This window comes from Phalaenopsis equestris, unplaced genomic scaffold, assembly GCF_001263595.1.
Source record: "Phalaenopsis equestris unplaced genomic scaffold, ASM126359v1 Scaffold000536, whole genome shotgun sequence".
Classification (NCBI taxonomy): domain Eukaryota; kingdom Viridiplantae; phylum Streptophyta; class Magnoliopsida; order Asparagales; family Orchidaceae; genus Phalaenopsis; species Phalaenopsis equestris.
Window position 1 is genome coordinate 106,530 of NW_018164976.1, and position 17,618 is coordinate 124,147.

Below are 17,618 nucleotides of genomic sequence, written 5' to 3' on the forward strand. Positions count from 1 at the left end.
AAAAAAAAATCATAAAAAAGGCAGCAAACACGTTTACAAGAGGTGGAAGAGGGAGAAGTGACAACCAAAGCCTGTGTAAGCAACTATGTTCCCTCTAGCACAACAAAGTTAGCACCTGAAAACTAAAATGATTACCGCAACATTGGCTGCATGCTAACATCAAACATGAATATAAATGCAGAAACTGCAACCATTTCAGCCTAATCTAGCATGTATCAAATACTAATCCTCCCAGCTCTTGCTTACAAGGATGAAAGTTGAAAAAAAAAAGTTACACGTGAGCATTTATGGCCATTTAAAAATGTCACTAGAGATAAATTTTAAAGGAAAATAATTAACTATACCCAAAACTTGCATAATATGAATGTTCCTGAATAGCCATTATTTGAACAGCATTATATCCAAGTCTCTTAACTCTAGGCAGAACATCATCTCTGAAGCTAGCATATGTGTTGATCTTTGGCTCCTGCGCATAAAAAATAACTAATTAATAAATAGAGGTCAAGGAAGACAAACAAAAGGATAGCTTTAAAAGAGAAAAGTGGAGCATGCTTTAGAACTGGAAACAAACTTCCAACCGAACATTTATCCATGTAGAGAACACCATCAAAGTTTAAGCGAGAGAATTGGATCTACAATCAGAAATACAACAATCATCTTAAGTTATTTATAAGCTAATTAATCATATATACATATATAACATCTGATGTCTCCATTCCGCTCTGCTAGGGTTCCGCCCCATGGTTAACTCTAGCGTCTTTCGGCTTTAGAATTTACTCACGTCACTTCGTCTCGTGTCGTCTGCTTCCATTCGCGTTGTCTCCCGTCTCGTCTGGCGACAGTGCTGCGGTCGTCTTCGTGCCTGAGTCTCGTCTGCGACAGAGCCGCTCGCCTGCTTCTGTTACAGAGCCGCTCGACCGCTCGACACGTCGTCTTCGTGCCTGAGTCTCGTCTGCGACAGAGCTGCTCGATAGCTTCTGCCTACGTCTCGTCTGAGACAGAGCCGCTCGCCTGCTTCTGCTACAGAGCCGCTCGACCGCTCGACATCTTCCAGCTTCTGCTGCGTTGTGTCAGAGCCGCTCTGCTACGTCTCGTCTGCGACAGAGCTGCTCTGCTGCGTCTCGTCTGCTACAGAGCCGATCGATTTTGCTGTGTCTCCTCTGCAACAAAGCCTCCCAGTCTGCTCGACTCTGCCTCTGTCGTCTACGACAGAACCGTTCGACACTCGTACAACTTTTCACTGTGTTGCAGGTTGACACTGGCTGAGGTAATGACCTCAGAGCTTTCCTACGCCGCCACGCTCGCCGGTGATAACCCCGCCAAACCCTCTTATGCTATAGTGATTCACAAACGCAGCTCCCCTTTCCACCTCGCAGATAGTGCAGTATTCCCACATATTTACCATGATTTTGTTGCAGGAAATGACGATTGCACTCTCATTAAAAAAGTAGAGAAAAATGCGGGCAAACCAACAATTTTCTTTTCTGACACTGAAATTTAAACTCGTGCAGGAAAATACAAATTTACACTAGTTGGAAAGTTCTAATTAGGTTGCCCTAACATGGAGATAATCAGAAAGATTTTTGAAGATTTCAAACTTATTGGGGATTGACAGGTGGGTCATTTCGACGAAAGCATGTTATGATACAGCTGAACACAGAAGATGATTACACGAGAATTTTCTCAAAGAAATTCATCACAATTGAAGGCAAACATATGAATATGCTCAAATGAACTCCCATTTTTATCCCAGTCAAGACCCCCAATTGAACCTATCTGGTTCTCATTACCTGGACTCAAGTTCATTTCTTTGACCTACCTATCTTATATGCAATTGGAATTATAGGACTCAAGTTCATTTCTTTGACCTACTTATCTTATATGCAATTGGAATTATCCTTGAAAAATATTTGCAGATAAACTTACCTACGGTTCATTTCTCAAGGCCCTCTATTGCAAGGATTTTGATTGAACGAGATATTACACTACTCGATGTAGAAGAAGTCTGGTTTGGATCTGCTCACAATGGTTATTGGCAAAAAATCCTTATGAAACAAAAATCATACTACTGCAAGCACTGCAAAATGTTTGAACACCCACAGGAGAAATGTTTCAAATTGCACCCACAGTTGAGAACCAATAATCAAAAGCAGGAACACGCCATTAGTGAACTCCATGTGCCTGAACGCGCTCCTAAAGCAGTAACACACTATTAGTGCATCCCATGTGCTTGATCGCACTCCCAACAAACCTGATGAGGGAATCACCACAAGATAGGAGTTGGTGTCTGCCCCTAGGATCCCTTCTCCTAGCCATAATACAACAGATAATGTTCGAACTGAAAAATCAGGATAGTCCCGCAGCTCCTATTCAGGAAGCATCAGTTGCAGAGATAACAATTCACATTCACATTTCACATACACTGGAACCTATCACGGTGGCAACGACTGTCTTTCCTCCTACTACGGTGCTAACATCAAATCTGATCGAGGATCACATGACGGAAGAAGAAGGGTGAGGGCTTACTACAACTTAGAAACTTAATGGATGATACTTTGGAGACTAATGACAATGACACGACTCTTCAAAGTTTATTATCTGGTTCCACTCCTAAAGCTAGAATAAGAGGCAGGACTATACTAGCTCATCCCTAGCTACTTGTTTTCTGCATGTTTTAAATTTGTTTTACATTTTATTGAGTCTATCTGTATCTTTTTTTTGGGGTATTACTGTACTTGTATCGTATGGTAGGGTATCTCTTTTGGGCTCTTCTCATACAACCTTTATGTATCAATATATATATATAACCAAAATAAAATAAATAAAGTGAAAGTTAATCCCCCTCACGCGCCTATTGGAAACAGACATGATGCTCTTGAAAAATCAAAATGAAGAATTTATTCCCTCATTTCGTTTAAACCAAAGGAACAAGCAAAGCAAGAGATAGAGAGAAGGCGAGTGAGAGAGGAGAGAAGTAAGAGCTAAAATGTAAGAGCAAGAAGATGAAAAAGGAGTCGAGGGGCTCTATCGACAGCCGCAAGCAGCAAATGATGAAAGGAGGCAAACATCTGACCTTTCGTGCATCGTTGAAGGTCCATAGCGCAACGAGCAAAGAGGGGGGAAGAGGGAGGAAAATTAAGGTTTCCTCTCTGAGAAAGAAGGGAATCAGAGCCCCCTGCGGAGGGAAATCATGCCCTAACCAAGTGAAGGAAGAAAGAGAATTAAAAGGAGAGAAAAAAGGGAGCAAGACAGAAAGGAGCTTTTGCCTTCGAGTGCAGAGCCGAATTGAGTGGCTTGGCTTTCAAGTGACGGGCTCGCATGCAGAGAATAGGAAAGCTTCTTCTCTTTAGTTCAATTTTCCTATGCAAGAAAGGAGAACCTAGAAATTTGTGGCCGAGTAGACCCCCTCTTGCTTCATCTTCCTCTACGGTTAGGATGTTATGATTTAATAGATTAATATATATTAAATCAAATAATTGAGCGTTGATATATACATAAAATGACCACTTAAGCATTTAATTAATTATTGTAAATATTTTTACAGGTGTTAAATTAAAGAAGGCAAAATCAAAATAAAAGATTGGGAATCTAAAAGCAAGTCATATGGTATTTAGGTGAGTACTCATAATAATATTTTCTTCTTCTATACTAAATGCATTTACTGTTACAGTCATCAGTTATATTAAAACCACTACAAAATCATAACTTATGACTCTATTAAATTTTCTTTCATAATGTAGACATGATATGAGTACTCAACATTATTTAAATTATCATGGATATTGAGTGCTATACAAATATATTGATTGTTATGCAAATAAGAATGAAATAATCATTAGATAGTAATTTTCATAGTATGGTTCTATGTACATGCTTTGCTATAATGGAATTCACCCATTCATGGTACTAACGGGTAACACTAAGATACTCGTGCACGTAAAAGGAAAAGGTTATTGATATTGATGCATAATTGACATAATTTTAGACGATACTCTTATGACGGTTGTATAGATATAAAATGATAGACATGTTACAGTTACGGTAAAACATACTGGATGTTATAAACTAAAATCATATCTAAAAAAATAAATTGTCTGGTACTTTTACATTGATTTATAATATCTACGACTAGCATGTATTGTGTTATTGTATTTTAGGAGTGTGAGTATTCACTGACAATAGTTTGTTCACTGGTTTTAAAATAACATTTCAGGTTTAATTTTTTATTATATGATGAGTAACAAAATATAATTATAGAAAATGCGAACAACTAGAAATGAGATAAATTTAATTGTATTATTTTAAACTATTTTCTTTAAAGGTTCTTTCAATTAATATTTAGATACTAACTGTCAATGATAGAAATGGAATAACAGAAAATTTAATTTCACTGTCCAACCTTCCGCAACATATGCATTGAAAAAAAAAAGTTTTATGGAAAAAACTCTTTGAAAAAGAGGCCTAGTATGCAACAAATGTATTGAAAAATAGTTTTATGCAAAAAAAATGACAGTTTGAATGTTGACAATATAGTCATTACTTCTCTTATTAGGAGTAATTTTTATTTCTAATGGAAACCCATGGTCCTAGTTATCTTTTGTTTTGTCTTATATGTTTCATTTTTCCTTTGACAATTCTTGCCAGTTGCCCATAATATATTACTGTAATTTTCTTATTATAAAATCACGCTCTATTGAAAAAAAAAAGTAACATAAACTTATTGCATAAACAATCCGCGAAACAAAATTAATTATTACACTAGGTTTGGCAATTATATATGGGCATCACCACTTGATACTAATTTCAAACAAAGCTTATAAAATTTCTTGATTTAGTTCCTAAAAACAGAAACAAAGTATACATACAGTACTGCTCATGCCAACATGTGATTCGTAAATTCTTAATGAGCTGGGACGTTTTGGCTGAAGATGTCGGAATATATACCTTTCCTGCAGAATTTGAAATGTCAGATTACAGCATAAAATCTACCACAGAAAACGAACTACCTCCAACGGTCAGACAAACTCCAAAATTGCGTTGTAAATATAAATGATTATACCGCTTCAGGAGGGTCATAATATATCCCATTGTACGGAATTTCGCCTGGAGCTTGCACCGAGAACTTAATCCATGCTGGAATGGAATCCTTGATTCCTGATGGTGTCTCCATGCGAATCTACCAATTCATTTGAACTTTGAAATTAGAAAAAAAAGACTGTTATAGAGCAAGCATAATTTCAAGATTAAAACAACTATGCACTTCTGAATTAAACTTGACGTAGCAATAAAAATTATGAAGATCTACATACATACCACTCAGTTCCACATATTTATGTATCTAACACCGAATCCTCAATTTTTACTTGCATGCCACATTATCTATGCATGACAAAGTGTATTTCATGTTTTAAAAGTTAAAATGGTGGTATTTTTTTTATGTGATATGAAAAATTTGGGTGGTAAAAATGTAAAAAATAAAATTTAGATGTTAGATAAATATATTGGAATTGGTTGTGATGTATATAAATGCCCCTAAATATTATTAAATGGACATAACAACTATTTAAGAACTTGTGCAGAAAATTCTCAAACATAACTAAAATATGTGAAACGTTTTCCAGCAGTGAAGCAGCTTTTTCATTGTTAGGATTCTACATGAAGACATCAAAGGGCAACCACAAGCTCAGCTTGAAATTCATGTTATTAGTGCCGCATAAACCAGTTTATAAAAAATTATAGTAAAATTTGGCATGGAGATATTTCTAATTCTATGTGCTTGAATCAAGTAAGAAGAATAGTGTTAAAAACATTTAAACAAAAAACAAAAAAATGTGAGCTAGAGCACGAAGCTAGAAAGCAACTCTCCTGAAAAATATATCGATTCAAAATAGTATATAAGGTATGATTGAAGCACTAAAATATCTTACAATTAGTCGACCTAACACTGTGTACAATGTCTGCTTTTGCGCACTTTTTTAAGCTGGTCCAAAAGAATCGCATTTAGCATAAATAACCATTTTGGAGTACTAAAGTGCTGAAATTTCTAACGCTATGCACTCAGAATCAAGTAAAAATAAGTACGTCAAAAGCATGTTCATAAGACATCAGCAGAAAACAAAATAAAATTAGGAAGATTTACATACATACCACTAAATTCTTATGTGTTTACATATCTAACACCTAAAACTTCAATTTTTACATATATACCATCTTTCCTATGTACAAAAAGATGTATTTTACTTTTTAAAAGTTAAAATAGTAGTATGTTGTGATTAGCAAAATTTGGGTGGTATAAATATTAAAAAAAATGAAAATTTTATGTGTTAGATATGTAAATACATAGGAATCGAGTGGTATATATGTAAATGCTCCATAAAATTGTTTGCTGGTAAAAATTCTTGCACTTATATAGGAAATGTTCTATTTCAAAGGTCATTGTAGTGCTGCACTCCATTGACATATGTTTAGGTAATTTAAGAAAGCAATTGTTGTTGCACGTGCTTGTACTAAAGCATTATAAACACGTGGAAGCAATACCTTCACTCGCGAGCCATGGGAAATAACTGATGAGCCATCCGGATTATTTGGCAGAATTATCTCCCACACACCAAACTCGTTCTGCAAATAACTAAACAAATTATCAGTTTGTCGAATACCAAGCACAGAAATACATGCCCTAACAAAACAAAAGAACCAATCTCAATAATAAATGAAAGACTGTGTTATTGATGCGGCCACCATTTTGAAAACTAATTATGATACTAAGAATAGTTAAAATATAGAAAATTATTCATAGAATGGTTCAAAAATTTGACACCTCGTAAAGGCAAAAAAAATGGTGTGGAGAGATTTAATATTTTAAATTTTATGACAGAGATATGACGATTTAATATTTTAAATTTAGTAAAATGCCAGCCTGAATGCTTGATCAGAAAGTTTCTGAAGAAAAGATGGGGCATTGAAGTTCATTATTGGCCCCCAATAGAAGCGAGCAGGGAGAGTAACTGCTTAAGCAAGAGGTTTACTGATAAATCCGATTGTCCGCGAACCAAACCCAAGAAAAAGAGCGTAAAATAAGAAGTGATAGAGAGAGAAAAAGAGAGACTATAATAAGAATGAAGTGATAGAGAGAGAAAAAGAGAGACTATAATAAACAATGATGAAGAGTATCATCTTCATAATTTTTTTTTTTAATTTATAGGGAGACAGTACAATTGTGAGAATATATTTTTTTCCTATTTGAAAGAGGTTTGTGGTAGAGTATTGTTGGTATTTTATAAGTATGGGCTTATCATCCCTCTATTCTGGCTTGAACGGCTAAGCTTAGTCCACGAGATCAGCTCGCTATGATTCGGTCAGTCGGCTAAGCTTGGTCAAGAGGGTTCAATCGGTTGATCCAACCTAGTTGATATTCATTGATCCCTAATGAGGAGTCTTTAGAGTCTCCACGGAATGGCCGGAGGTACTTCGTGGGATTAGATATTCCTTTAGATCGGCTCTACTAGGAGCAAGCTATCGCATCGAGTCGATCATTCTGTGATAGTTGGCTTGGATGCTTTTTCGTCTTGATTCTGGTCGAATGGCTCATGCTTGGATCATACAATCGTCTTCTTGTCCGCCTTGTGATTAGGTAGGTTTAGGTTTGGATGGTTTGACCCGTATGGTTTTGCTCATTCAGTCAAGTGGGTCCCACGATCTCCTTGGAGTGGGTCAGTCTTCATCGCACTCTTCTCTTCTAGACCGTTAGATATCTTTAGGATCATCGCAAACACCTTTAAGGATGTACATATTTTAGTTATTTGATTTTCTTACATCTTGAAAGCGACGCTGCAAAAATAATAAGATAATTTAATACAAAAATAAATTGCATTCATATTAATTAATGATTTGATAATTGAATTTTCTTAATTTCGGCGCTTTCGATTCTTATAAATAGGGATTGATGGGACTCCCTCCCATTCTTAATTTACCCCGTGCTTCATTTTATTTGAGTCGGCCAGCTTTCGTGTCTTCAGCATTGTGATGGATAACCTGCCAAAATCTCATGTTGATGTTCCCACCAAGGAATTGATTTGCTTTGCCTTCGGGAAATTGTAAGAATGGGACCGTCCGGAAGGTGAGCGGAGGGAGAAGGTCGTCGTGAGAAAAAGAAGGTTGTACTCCCACTGCTGGATCAAGTGGGGTTGTTCGATTCAATCCTAGGCAATCCGCGAAGGAACGTTCAGCCGGTCGTTCCAACTTTCGATCTGACCGCTCAGCCATTTGCTATGGCACAAGACCCATCAAGTGGGGTTGTTCGATTCAATCCTAGGCAATCTGCGAAGGAACATTCAGCCGGTCGTTCCAACTTTCGATCCGACCGCTCAGCCATTTGTTATGGCACAAGACCGTACAATTAGTCAGGTCACTCAAATGACTTCTGGCGTTCCCCTGTTGCTTTATCCAGTGCTTCATGGTGAGCTTTATAACTTTATTAAAGTTTCCGAGTTGACTTGACTCTTGGATATGAGACTTCAGTCTTGTTTGTTTGTGGGATTTAATTTTTGAAGTTTTTTTTTTGTTTTACGATGACTCTTAGTGCAGATGAACCGTCACCGATAAACTTGGATCATGATTTGACTCTGATCGACCTAGATGAAAGTTCGATCAGGGCACTAGTGATAGCAAACCAGGCACCAGGAGAGGGTGGTTGGCTTTCCAGCGAGGATGATGGGGCTAATCACCTAGACAACCAACATGAAGGATGCGAGGAAGCAACTGGCCAACTCCGGACATTCCCTGAGTCACTTATTCATCACTTGGACAAAATTGAGAGCTCCTTCACTCGATTGACAAGGATCCAACGGGACGAGAAGATGTGTGAGCTATTGGCCCGTATAGTTCATGTCGAGGAGAAGGCGACGACTATTCGCCACGAGCTATCGGGGGTTTAGGAGAGATTACTGATCTTTCAGGCATAAGTTGAGTCAAATCAGCCAAATCAATTTAGGTCTGGAGAAGAGTTCTTGTATAGTAGACTGCATCGGCTAGGACATATCTCTGTCGAAGAGGCGACAATTTTCTTGATAAAATATCTTGCGTCGGACTAAATTATGAGCGCTTTATGTAACTTAAGTGTCATTTCAAGAATAAAAATATTTTCTCGTTTCTTGTGTTGATGTGACCTCACTAATAACTTATTACATAAATGATCGTTTACTTTTGTTTTCACTTTTAGGCGATGGTTAGACTTCATCTATTTCTCTATATATATAAAGGGGCATAGAATCGTGTGGCCACACTTCCTTTGCTCTCTTCCCTTCTTTTTGCTCTTTCGGCTTCCATTATTGCACTTTGCACAATGGCTCCCCGGTATTCTCCACAAGATTTCAGATCGGTCGCCCTGAACGACCAATCGTAGAGGATTCAAGGTGAGGTTGACTTATTTCCAGAGGGTTGTGTCTTTGACTTCACCATCAAGCTCTGAGTCGCTAGTGAGGTCGACCAAGCGCTTCACTATACAACATTTACCTCCTGTTCTACAAGGATCAGTATCGATTCGGTCTTCGATTGTAGCTTTGCTTCGAGGTGAGCTCCATTTTTTGTTAACTACGGTGAAGATAAGCCCATCTCCATTGCACCTATTATGATCATCGGTATATTTTGTCGAAAGCTAGAGATCCCATTGTTCAACAACCTATTTAGCTATTTGTTCTCGTTCCGAGTAGATGGGTTTGTTCAGTTCACTTCAGTCGACAGGTTCCAGCTACTAGATCTCAAAAACAAGGAGAAAGATTGGAAGCCATGATTTTGCCTAGATTTCTCCTCAAGGGGGAGATTTATCCGGATAATCTCGTCTAGGGAAGCCCTGTCGGAGGTAAAGAAAAAGGCATTAGCGAGGGTGTTGGTGCAGGTCGATCGAAGGAAAATGTTTGTCGGTTCATCAATACCACGAGCCGGTGGTTATCAATAAGGTGGTCAGTCGGACATCTTCGGTAAGATAACCAAGGATGATTGAAGGCCTCTGATGCCCGCGAGGCTGAGAGGTAGGCCATGTTAGCCGCTCGGGCAACCAAGAAGAAGTTTCACCGGGTTGCTGCCGGAGCGGAGAAGCAACCACTAGCATAGATGGTTCTAACGAGAGGGCTCGAAAGTTTCGAAGTTTTGGATCTCGTTTACTCTGTTTTTTCTTCAACTGTTGTGTTTCAAAGAATTGGGACCGACGAGGTAATCCATATTGAAAGAACAATCTTTTCGAAGAAAGCTAAAAGTTCCTTCTCAGTTGCCGGTAATCCATATTGAAAGAACAATCTTTTCGAAGAAAGCTAAAAGTTCCTTCTCAGTTGCCTCTTTTCGAAGAAAGCTAAAAGTTCCCTCTCAGTTGCCGGTCCTGAAGATGTGTAGCGAAAAGTGACGAGAGATCAACGAGTCGCGAGTAGTCCAACCACTACAAGAGGAAGGCCTCGGTCGAAAGGCAGAAAGCAGGGTCTACTGCCCTCGGTCGACCACTCTGACATTCCTGACGCTGTCCGTGAGGGTCAACGAGTCGCGAGTAGTCCAACCACTACAAGAGGGAGGCCTCGGTGGAAAGGCAGAAAGCAGGGTCTACTGCACTCGGTCGACCACTCTGACATTCCTGACGCTGTCCATGAGGAATGAAGCTAGTCGCCCTACTCCTGGCAACTCGACTAGATCTTCTGCAGAAACAATGCTACAGCAATAAAGGGATCGCTCAATGGAACATTAATCGGAACGACTGCAGTTGGATCAGCCCATTAATCCATTAAAGAACAAGATGTACAGGTCTACCCAGCTCTCTAATTCGTCAGCTTCTATTTCCACCATCTCGGCTTTTTCAATGGTCGTTTGGTGGATTCTCTGAGGTCGCCCTTCTCCCAGATGGATGCAATTGGACAGGAGGTCGGCCATCTGATTATCCGCTCAAGAGATGTGTTCAATCTAATTGAGGTATCTGGCCATCATCTCATTTCAAGTCTCAAAAGAAGTAAGATGGCGTTGGAGCGTCGCGTACATGGACGCCTTCCTCAATCCCGCATATAGGGGTCGAATGAGTAAACTTTCTACGACTATGCAAGCTTTAGATTTTGCGCCTAGACCGAAGCAGTTCAGATTGTCGTTGTTGTGGAGTCGGCCAGCCCTTCTGGGCCACTCCTCACTATCTTATTATTATATATTTGTGATTATGATGTTCTAGGGTTAGTTTTTTCGCATGTTTTATTTGAAAAAGCAGTCGACGTCTTAAATTTCCCTTCAACGATTGTATTAGAGGGACGAGTGGTGTTGCGACTTGTATCTCGCGCCTAAGGTGGTGACTATGCTACGCTACCCTTCCCTGCATCCTTCCCTTTGCTATTGCCATTGCCATCCTTGCTTCAGTCGCCCGTAAAAAGCCCCTTTGGTTGTTCTTTTTGTTGTTTCCCCCACCTCCCAACAGCTAGCCACCTGCCATCCTGGTTGCCATGCTGATCAACCATCCCAACACCTTCACCTTCTATCGGTCTTTTGTCTCATTGTCACAACCCCATATGTCCCTCGTTTTGTTGTCCACTGCTACTCCAACCACCTAAACTACATCCCTGCAGCCCAGCTGTTGTTCCAGCACTTCCCCAACACTGCCATTGTTGTTCCATTCTCCTAAAACCATTCCCCGTACCGCCTCGTTGTTGTCCTAGCCACTGAACCAAGTCCCAACAGTCTATCTAATGTTCCCGCCGTTTAGAACCTCCCCTAGTTGTTGTTTCTTGAATGTTCATTCCACCTACCCCCAAGCTACCGCCTCTCCAAGCCCCCTAATGGCCACCATCACTACCTCCTAATTTGAGTGTTTGCGTCATGACTATCGCTAATTAGGATTTTTGGATGTGTTGTTGCATTTTCTCTTTCAAGTGTGTTGGTTGTAACAAACTATTTGATTTCAGTAATAGTATTTTCTTTTCCTATATTGGTTTGAAATAACTTCGGTACCATTTGGTATCAAAACTAACATAACGCTAGTCATATCCTAGGGTTTCTAGCATCCACCAATATCAAACCCTATCTTCACCCAAAACTCTTCTCTTTTCTGATTTCTAAATCTGGCCACGCAAAAATTTTCTTTCCCACCCTATACAACTCCTATACACCCACTTCCACCTACCCAAATTTGAACACTAGTCATGGCACCGAGGAGACAATAGTCAGAAGCCTGATCAATGTGAATGAACATGATGTCATTTATGAGAAATCCACAAAAAAAGTGTCTGGGAGATTTCTATAGAGGATATGCTGTGGAAAAGTCTCCAACTACAACAGAGACTCGTTGCCTTCGAGAGAAGACTAACCAAAGTGGTCAAACAAATTCCATTGGAACCCCAAGATAAAGAACTGCTACCTAGAAGATTTGGCATGAAATATTGGATAATGTAGAATTTTAAAATAAAGATGGATTTTTCACATTTTAACGATCACCTGGATCTGAACAATTTCATCGAGTGGCTCTGGACCTTGGAATGTATTTAAGTGCCAAGACGTTCCACCGAAATGAATGGTGAAACTAGCAGTCAAGAAGTTAATATAGGGTGCATCTCAGTGGTGAACGAACTTGAAGATTATTTGATAGCGAGAAGGACAGAGTAAAATTACTACTTTGGTCAAAGATGAAAAGGTAAATGAAATACCAGTATGTATACACACATTATAGATAGGATATGTGCTCAAGTCTCACTAGTTACATCATCACCGGGTATCTACCACATCTTACAAGCATAATTCAACCCGAAGATCAAGCGACATGAGTACACCCAGCAGAGCATCCAAGCCAACTCACTTGAGCGGAGACTAATACAAAGGATATAACAAGTGAAACCAATCCGCATTCTCAAATGTTTCAGTCTGGAAGTGTTTCCAGTGCCATAAATTTAGATTATATTAAATCAAATTGCAAAACCAGTGGAATGATCTATTTCAGTGAGCAAAATGAAGTTTAATAAATAGACACTGACACTGGAAAGAATGAAGAGGTCAGAGAAAAGTCTCAACGTCAAGCCGACAAGAAAGCGATGCTAGTGATTCAAGAGGAGCCCACGAGAGAGACTCCAGCTATTCTAGAAAATAGTGAGTTTGAGGTAAAGGGCATTCATACAAAGCATGAGGTTGTGGTATCTCAAGCTACCTTTTTGTAGGCATTGAGAGGAGCATCAACATGACTGGTATTGAATATATAAAAGGGTCATGAGTTTGACGAACCGATATTAAATACAGAGCAACTTCAGATAAAAGGATTTCAAAATTCTCAGATATATAGTCTGCCTCCTGAGTTGTCTCTACAGAGTGAGGTCCAACATATCAGAGATAGGGAGCTTTTGAACTACTTCTGAAAATTCATATGAAGTCATTTGAATATTGAACTCAGATTATCAGTGTACTCATCGACAGATGGTCATACAAGAGGGATAACGCAATGTTAGAAAGTACCTTAAGAGCTTGGGGGGAAAGAACGTTCTTAAGGGAAACCAGGTCCTACCAGAGAAAAAGTACAAGAGGGATAACGCAATGTTAGAAAGTACCTTATTAAGGGAAACCAGGTCCTACCAGAGAAAAAAAAATTTCTTATGAGTGATTGACTGCTTGAGAGAGCAGCTCAGTTTGCCAGAGATTTTATCCCAGAGTTGATTTCTCCTAACAAAATTGTTTATCAAATACGTCAAGCGGATCACAAAAAGTGGGAGAAGCAATTTACCGATGTAGTGGCTCGAGACCTGATTTGTGAGTATTCCTTTATCTACAGTGCCAGCTGAGATTGTCGCAAAAGAGAATGGATACTTACTTTACCAGGATGTATTTTGGAATAACATCTACAGAATTTTATAGGGAGAGTACGCGATTTCCACTATCTTCGACTAGACTGATCCACGTCATACTACGAGAAAACAGAAGGTTCGACATATGAGGTTGAAGCTCTCCAAACCCTGAGAGAATGAAGAAGCCTCACGTATAAGAATGTCTTCCGCGATCCCTTGCGACCATGAAGGCTTCAGTTTTCGTGCCTAGACCGAACCGATCCAAGTTTTGTCAATGTTGTGGAGTCAACACATCCTCCTATTATTTTATATTTGTATTTCTAATGTTCTAGGGTTAGTTTTTTTGTGTGTTTTGTTTGGGATAGCCGTCGGCGTCTCAAATTTATCTTCAATGACTGTATCTGAGGGACGAGTGGTACTCCGGTTGTATTTTGTGTCCAAGGTACTGACTATCCTCCGCTACCCTTCCCCTGCATCTTTCCCTTCACCGTTGCCACTGCCTTCCCTGAAACAGTTGCCCGGAGGCGTCTCAAATTTCTCTTCAATAGTTGTATCTGAGGGACGAGTGGTGCTCCAATTGTATTTTGTGCCCAAGGTGGTGACTATCCTCCGCTACGCTTCCCCCGCATCCTTCCCATCACCGTTGCCACTGCCTTCCCTGAAACAATTGCCCGGAGATAGCTATCTTGGTTGTTCTCCCTATTGTTTCCCCATCTCCCAGCAGCCAGCCGTTTGCCATCCTGGTTGCTACACTGCTCTACCAACCCAGCACCTTCCTCCACCTTTTCCCAACCTTTAGACTCGCCGACGCATCCCCTTAAGCCCCTCACCTTGTTGTCGACTGTTGTTCCAGCCACCTAAATTGCATCCCTGTAGCCTAGCTGTTGTTCCAGCACTTCCCTTACGCCACCATTGATCTTCCAGCAACCCAAAATCATTCCCCGTCACTGCTGTCCTGGCAGTGAGAACCACCTCCCTGCAGCCTAGCTGATGTTCTTGCCACCCATAACCATCCCTAGCCAATGTTTTTTGTAGTCCAATCCACCTACCCCAACGCTACCGTCTCTCCAAGCCCCCTAACCGCCACCACCACAACCCGTAATCCACCTTAGTTTGAGTGTTTGTGCCGTGTATGTTGCTATTTCAAATTTCCAGATGTTGCATTATTGAATGTTTTCCTTTCAAGTGGGCTGGTTGTACCATTTATTTTCAATAATAATATTTATTTTTACTATGTAGTTTGGATTAACTCTGGTCATCTAGTTAAGCTTTGATCATCCTTAGATATTAAATAAATATCCAAGCAAACAAATGCATGCAACTCAAGGAAAAAATACGTGGGGAAACTAGAAATTTATGTCATCCTTAAGTATTTACAGAAAACTAGGCAATATTTCAGAGAAAAAAAAAGTAAAACTCAAAGATCAGTTAGAAAGTGGATAGTATAGCCTGCGTCAGCTTTTAAAGTTGAACTGCATACCTTGTTCATGACATGAGCATTGGGATTCCAGTTGTTAAAATCTCCAATCAATGAAGCTGACTGACAAATCAAAGCATAAGTATTATCATCAATATGAGATGACCATTCTGCTAAACCTTTTCTCAGTGCTAGTCAAAGATGTAAAGATAAGCTACACATAAAAAAGAAAAACTAAAAAAGGAGCCCAAGAAATAATAATCCAAAAACAAGATGAGCGTACAACTTTATTGTAAACAGATTAAAATTTGAGTCCATAAACAACCTTATCATGAAATTAAAAATAACGATTTCCATACCATGTAATAACGTCGAAGATGTTCATGAACAAAAATTTTTTACATAAAAAAGTGGTTGTTAACATGCATAAAACATATCAAATTTCGGATACATAATCAAATTACTCTAAGAATAATTCCACTATAATCCTGAGGTTTATCTTAAATTTCAGATACAATCCCATCGAAAATCTTAACCTTTCTGCTCTGCGAATGCTCGCATATGCTCGCACATAACATGCATGACAATCAGAATATAACTTGGATTATGATAGACTTCTAAATCACATGAAAACCAATAAGAGAAAAAACTGTTCCTCTAACGCCTTTACCACAAAACCATTAAAAGAACACTCTTTTTATTGTCGAAACCTTTTATCATCACAAAAGATCATTCAAATTCACCCTCAACCCACACATAGATTTTGAAACATCCCGCATATTACGTTTAAACCCCCTTCCATTGTTCCACCATGTACAACATCAACATCATTAGCATTATCCCAATTGTTTGGGATCAGAGTTTTTATTGAAATAAATTGGTCATGTGTTAGAAACAAAACTTGATATGATATTCAATTAAGATGACCATGAAAAACATATGAATCCATCAAATTAAATCCAAGGAATGTTTACATACATACCACTCAATTCATATGTATTTACATGTCTAACACCAAAACTTCAATTTTAACATAAATACCACCTTGCATATGCATGAAAAAGGTATTGTATTTACATATCTAACACCAAAACTTCAATTTTAGCATAAATACCACCTTGCATATGCATGAAAAAGGTACATTTCACTTTTTATAAGTAATAATGGTAGTATTTTTATGTGATAAGAAAGATTTGGGTGGTATAAATGTAAAAAGTAATGTCTAGTTGTTAGATATGTAAATACATAGGAATTAGTGGTATGTAATATTTAAAAAGGTGAAATCGGGAATTGAGGCATTTTGCTCTAGCGAGGCGAAGCATAAGCCTTGAGGCACAGCTAGACATAAGACTAAAAAAAACCCTCAAAAAAAAAAAAAAAAAAAAAAAAAAAAAAACTCATAAAATTAAACATTTATAAATATGGCATAAATCATTGATATGTTGATTTAGTTTATTATCATAAAGACATAAATTATAAATCTTAGTCATAAATATTGATTTAAAATATATGTTTGAGATGTGATTCTCAGTAAACATGCACTTAAAATTTAAATATTCAAAGAGATTCAGATCCCTAGTAGACTCTTCATTGCTTTCAACAACTTCAAAACAATCATCATATTTATTATTATCTAATTCTATCTCATTTGTAACTTTTAAATGTTCTTTATTTATTATTCTTTTCTTAGTATTAATTAATTTAAAATTCAATATAATTTAAAACAAAAGAATAAATTAATAACATAATCAAACATTCGTACTTAAATTATCTTTTGATCTTTTTGCGGCATGCCTCAAGCCGTAATCCTCAAAACATCTTTTTAAACAATGTGATACTATGTCTGTAAATGTCCATAAATATATGCATATGGAGAGATAAATCTCTCAAAGTCACAAAGTAGCTCTCATGATTCAAGTTAAAAGGAGTACAATAATAAGCAAAAAAACTGAAATTTAAAGGTGAAGCAAAAAAAGCAAAACAAACCTTACCTTTGCTCCCGGAGCCCATTCTCTGTAAGTAATACCACTTTCACTGAAACAAGAACAAAGTAAAAGTTAAAAAATGCCCAAAGTTTGCATGGTTTAGTCTTGAACTTCACTTCTGCGAGAATACAAGTTAAAATATAATAAAGAACAAGAACCTCAAAAATAAAAATAAAAATAGAAAATAATAATGGGTAATTAAAACAATATTCTAAAATAAGTATTCAACATTGAATAGGATAGATACATACTAGTTTATCATATATTTAACTATTTAGCATCAATGAAATCACGAATTTGCATCTGGTAGCTATTTTTCCAACCCATAAATACATTTCAACAAGTTATACATGGTTAAGTGAGGAAAAGTCCTGGTATTAGAGCTAGCATATTTTTTTCATGAAATTCAGTAAGTTAACCAACCAAGAAAATTCAAAA

General features: G+C 38.1%; 1 protein-coding gene across 2 annotated transcripts in view; it reads right to left on the reverse strand.

Moving 5' to 3' along the window:
* Window positions 1–17,618, reverse strand: part of LOC110028889 (1,4-alpha-glucan-branching enzyme 1, chloroplastic/amyloplastic-like) — an 88,936-nt gene that overhangs the window by 50,321 nt on the left and 20,997 nt on the right. For both annotated transcript variants that reach the window (XM_020730932.1, XM_020730934.1), the window contains exons 5-10: window positions 17,187–17,229; window positions 15,259–15,318; window positions 6,538–6,618; window positions 5,060–5,176; window positions 4,866–4,949; window positions 345–466 (exon numbers count right to left, since the gene is read on the reverse strand). In XM_020730932.1, the coding sequence (XP_020586591.1) occupies window positions 345–466; window positions 4,866–4,949; window positions 5,060–5,176; window positions 6,538–6,618; window positions 15,259–15,318; window positions 17,187–17,229 (507 nt within the window). The remainder of the gene's footprint in view (window positions 1–344; window positions 467–4,865; window positions 4,950–5,059; window positions 5,177–6,537; window positions 6,619–15,258; window positions 15,319–17,186; window positions 17,230–17,618) is intronic.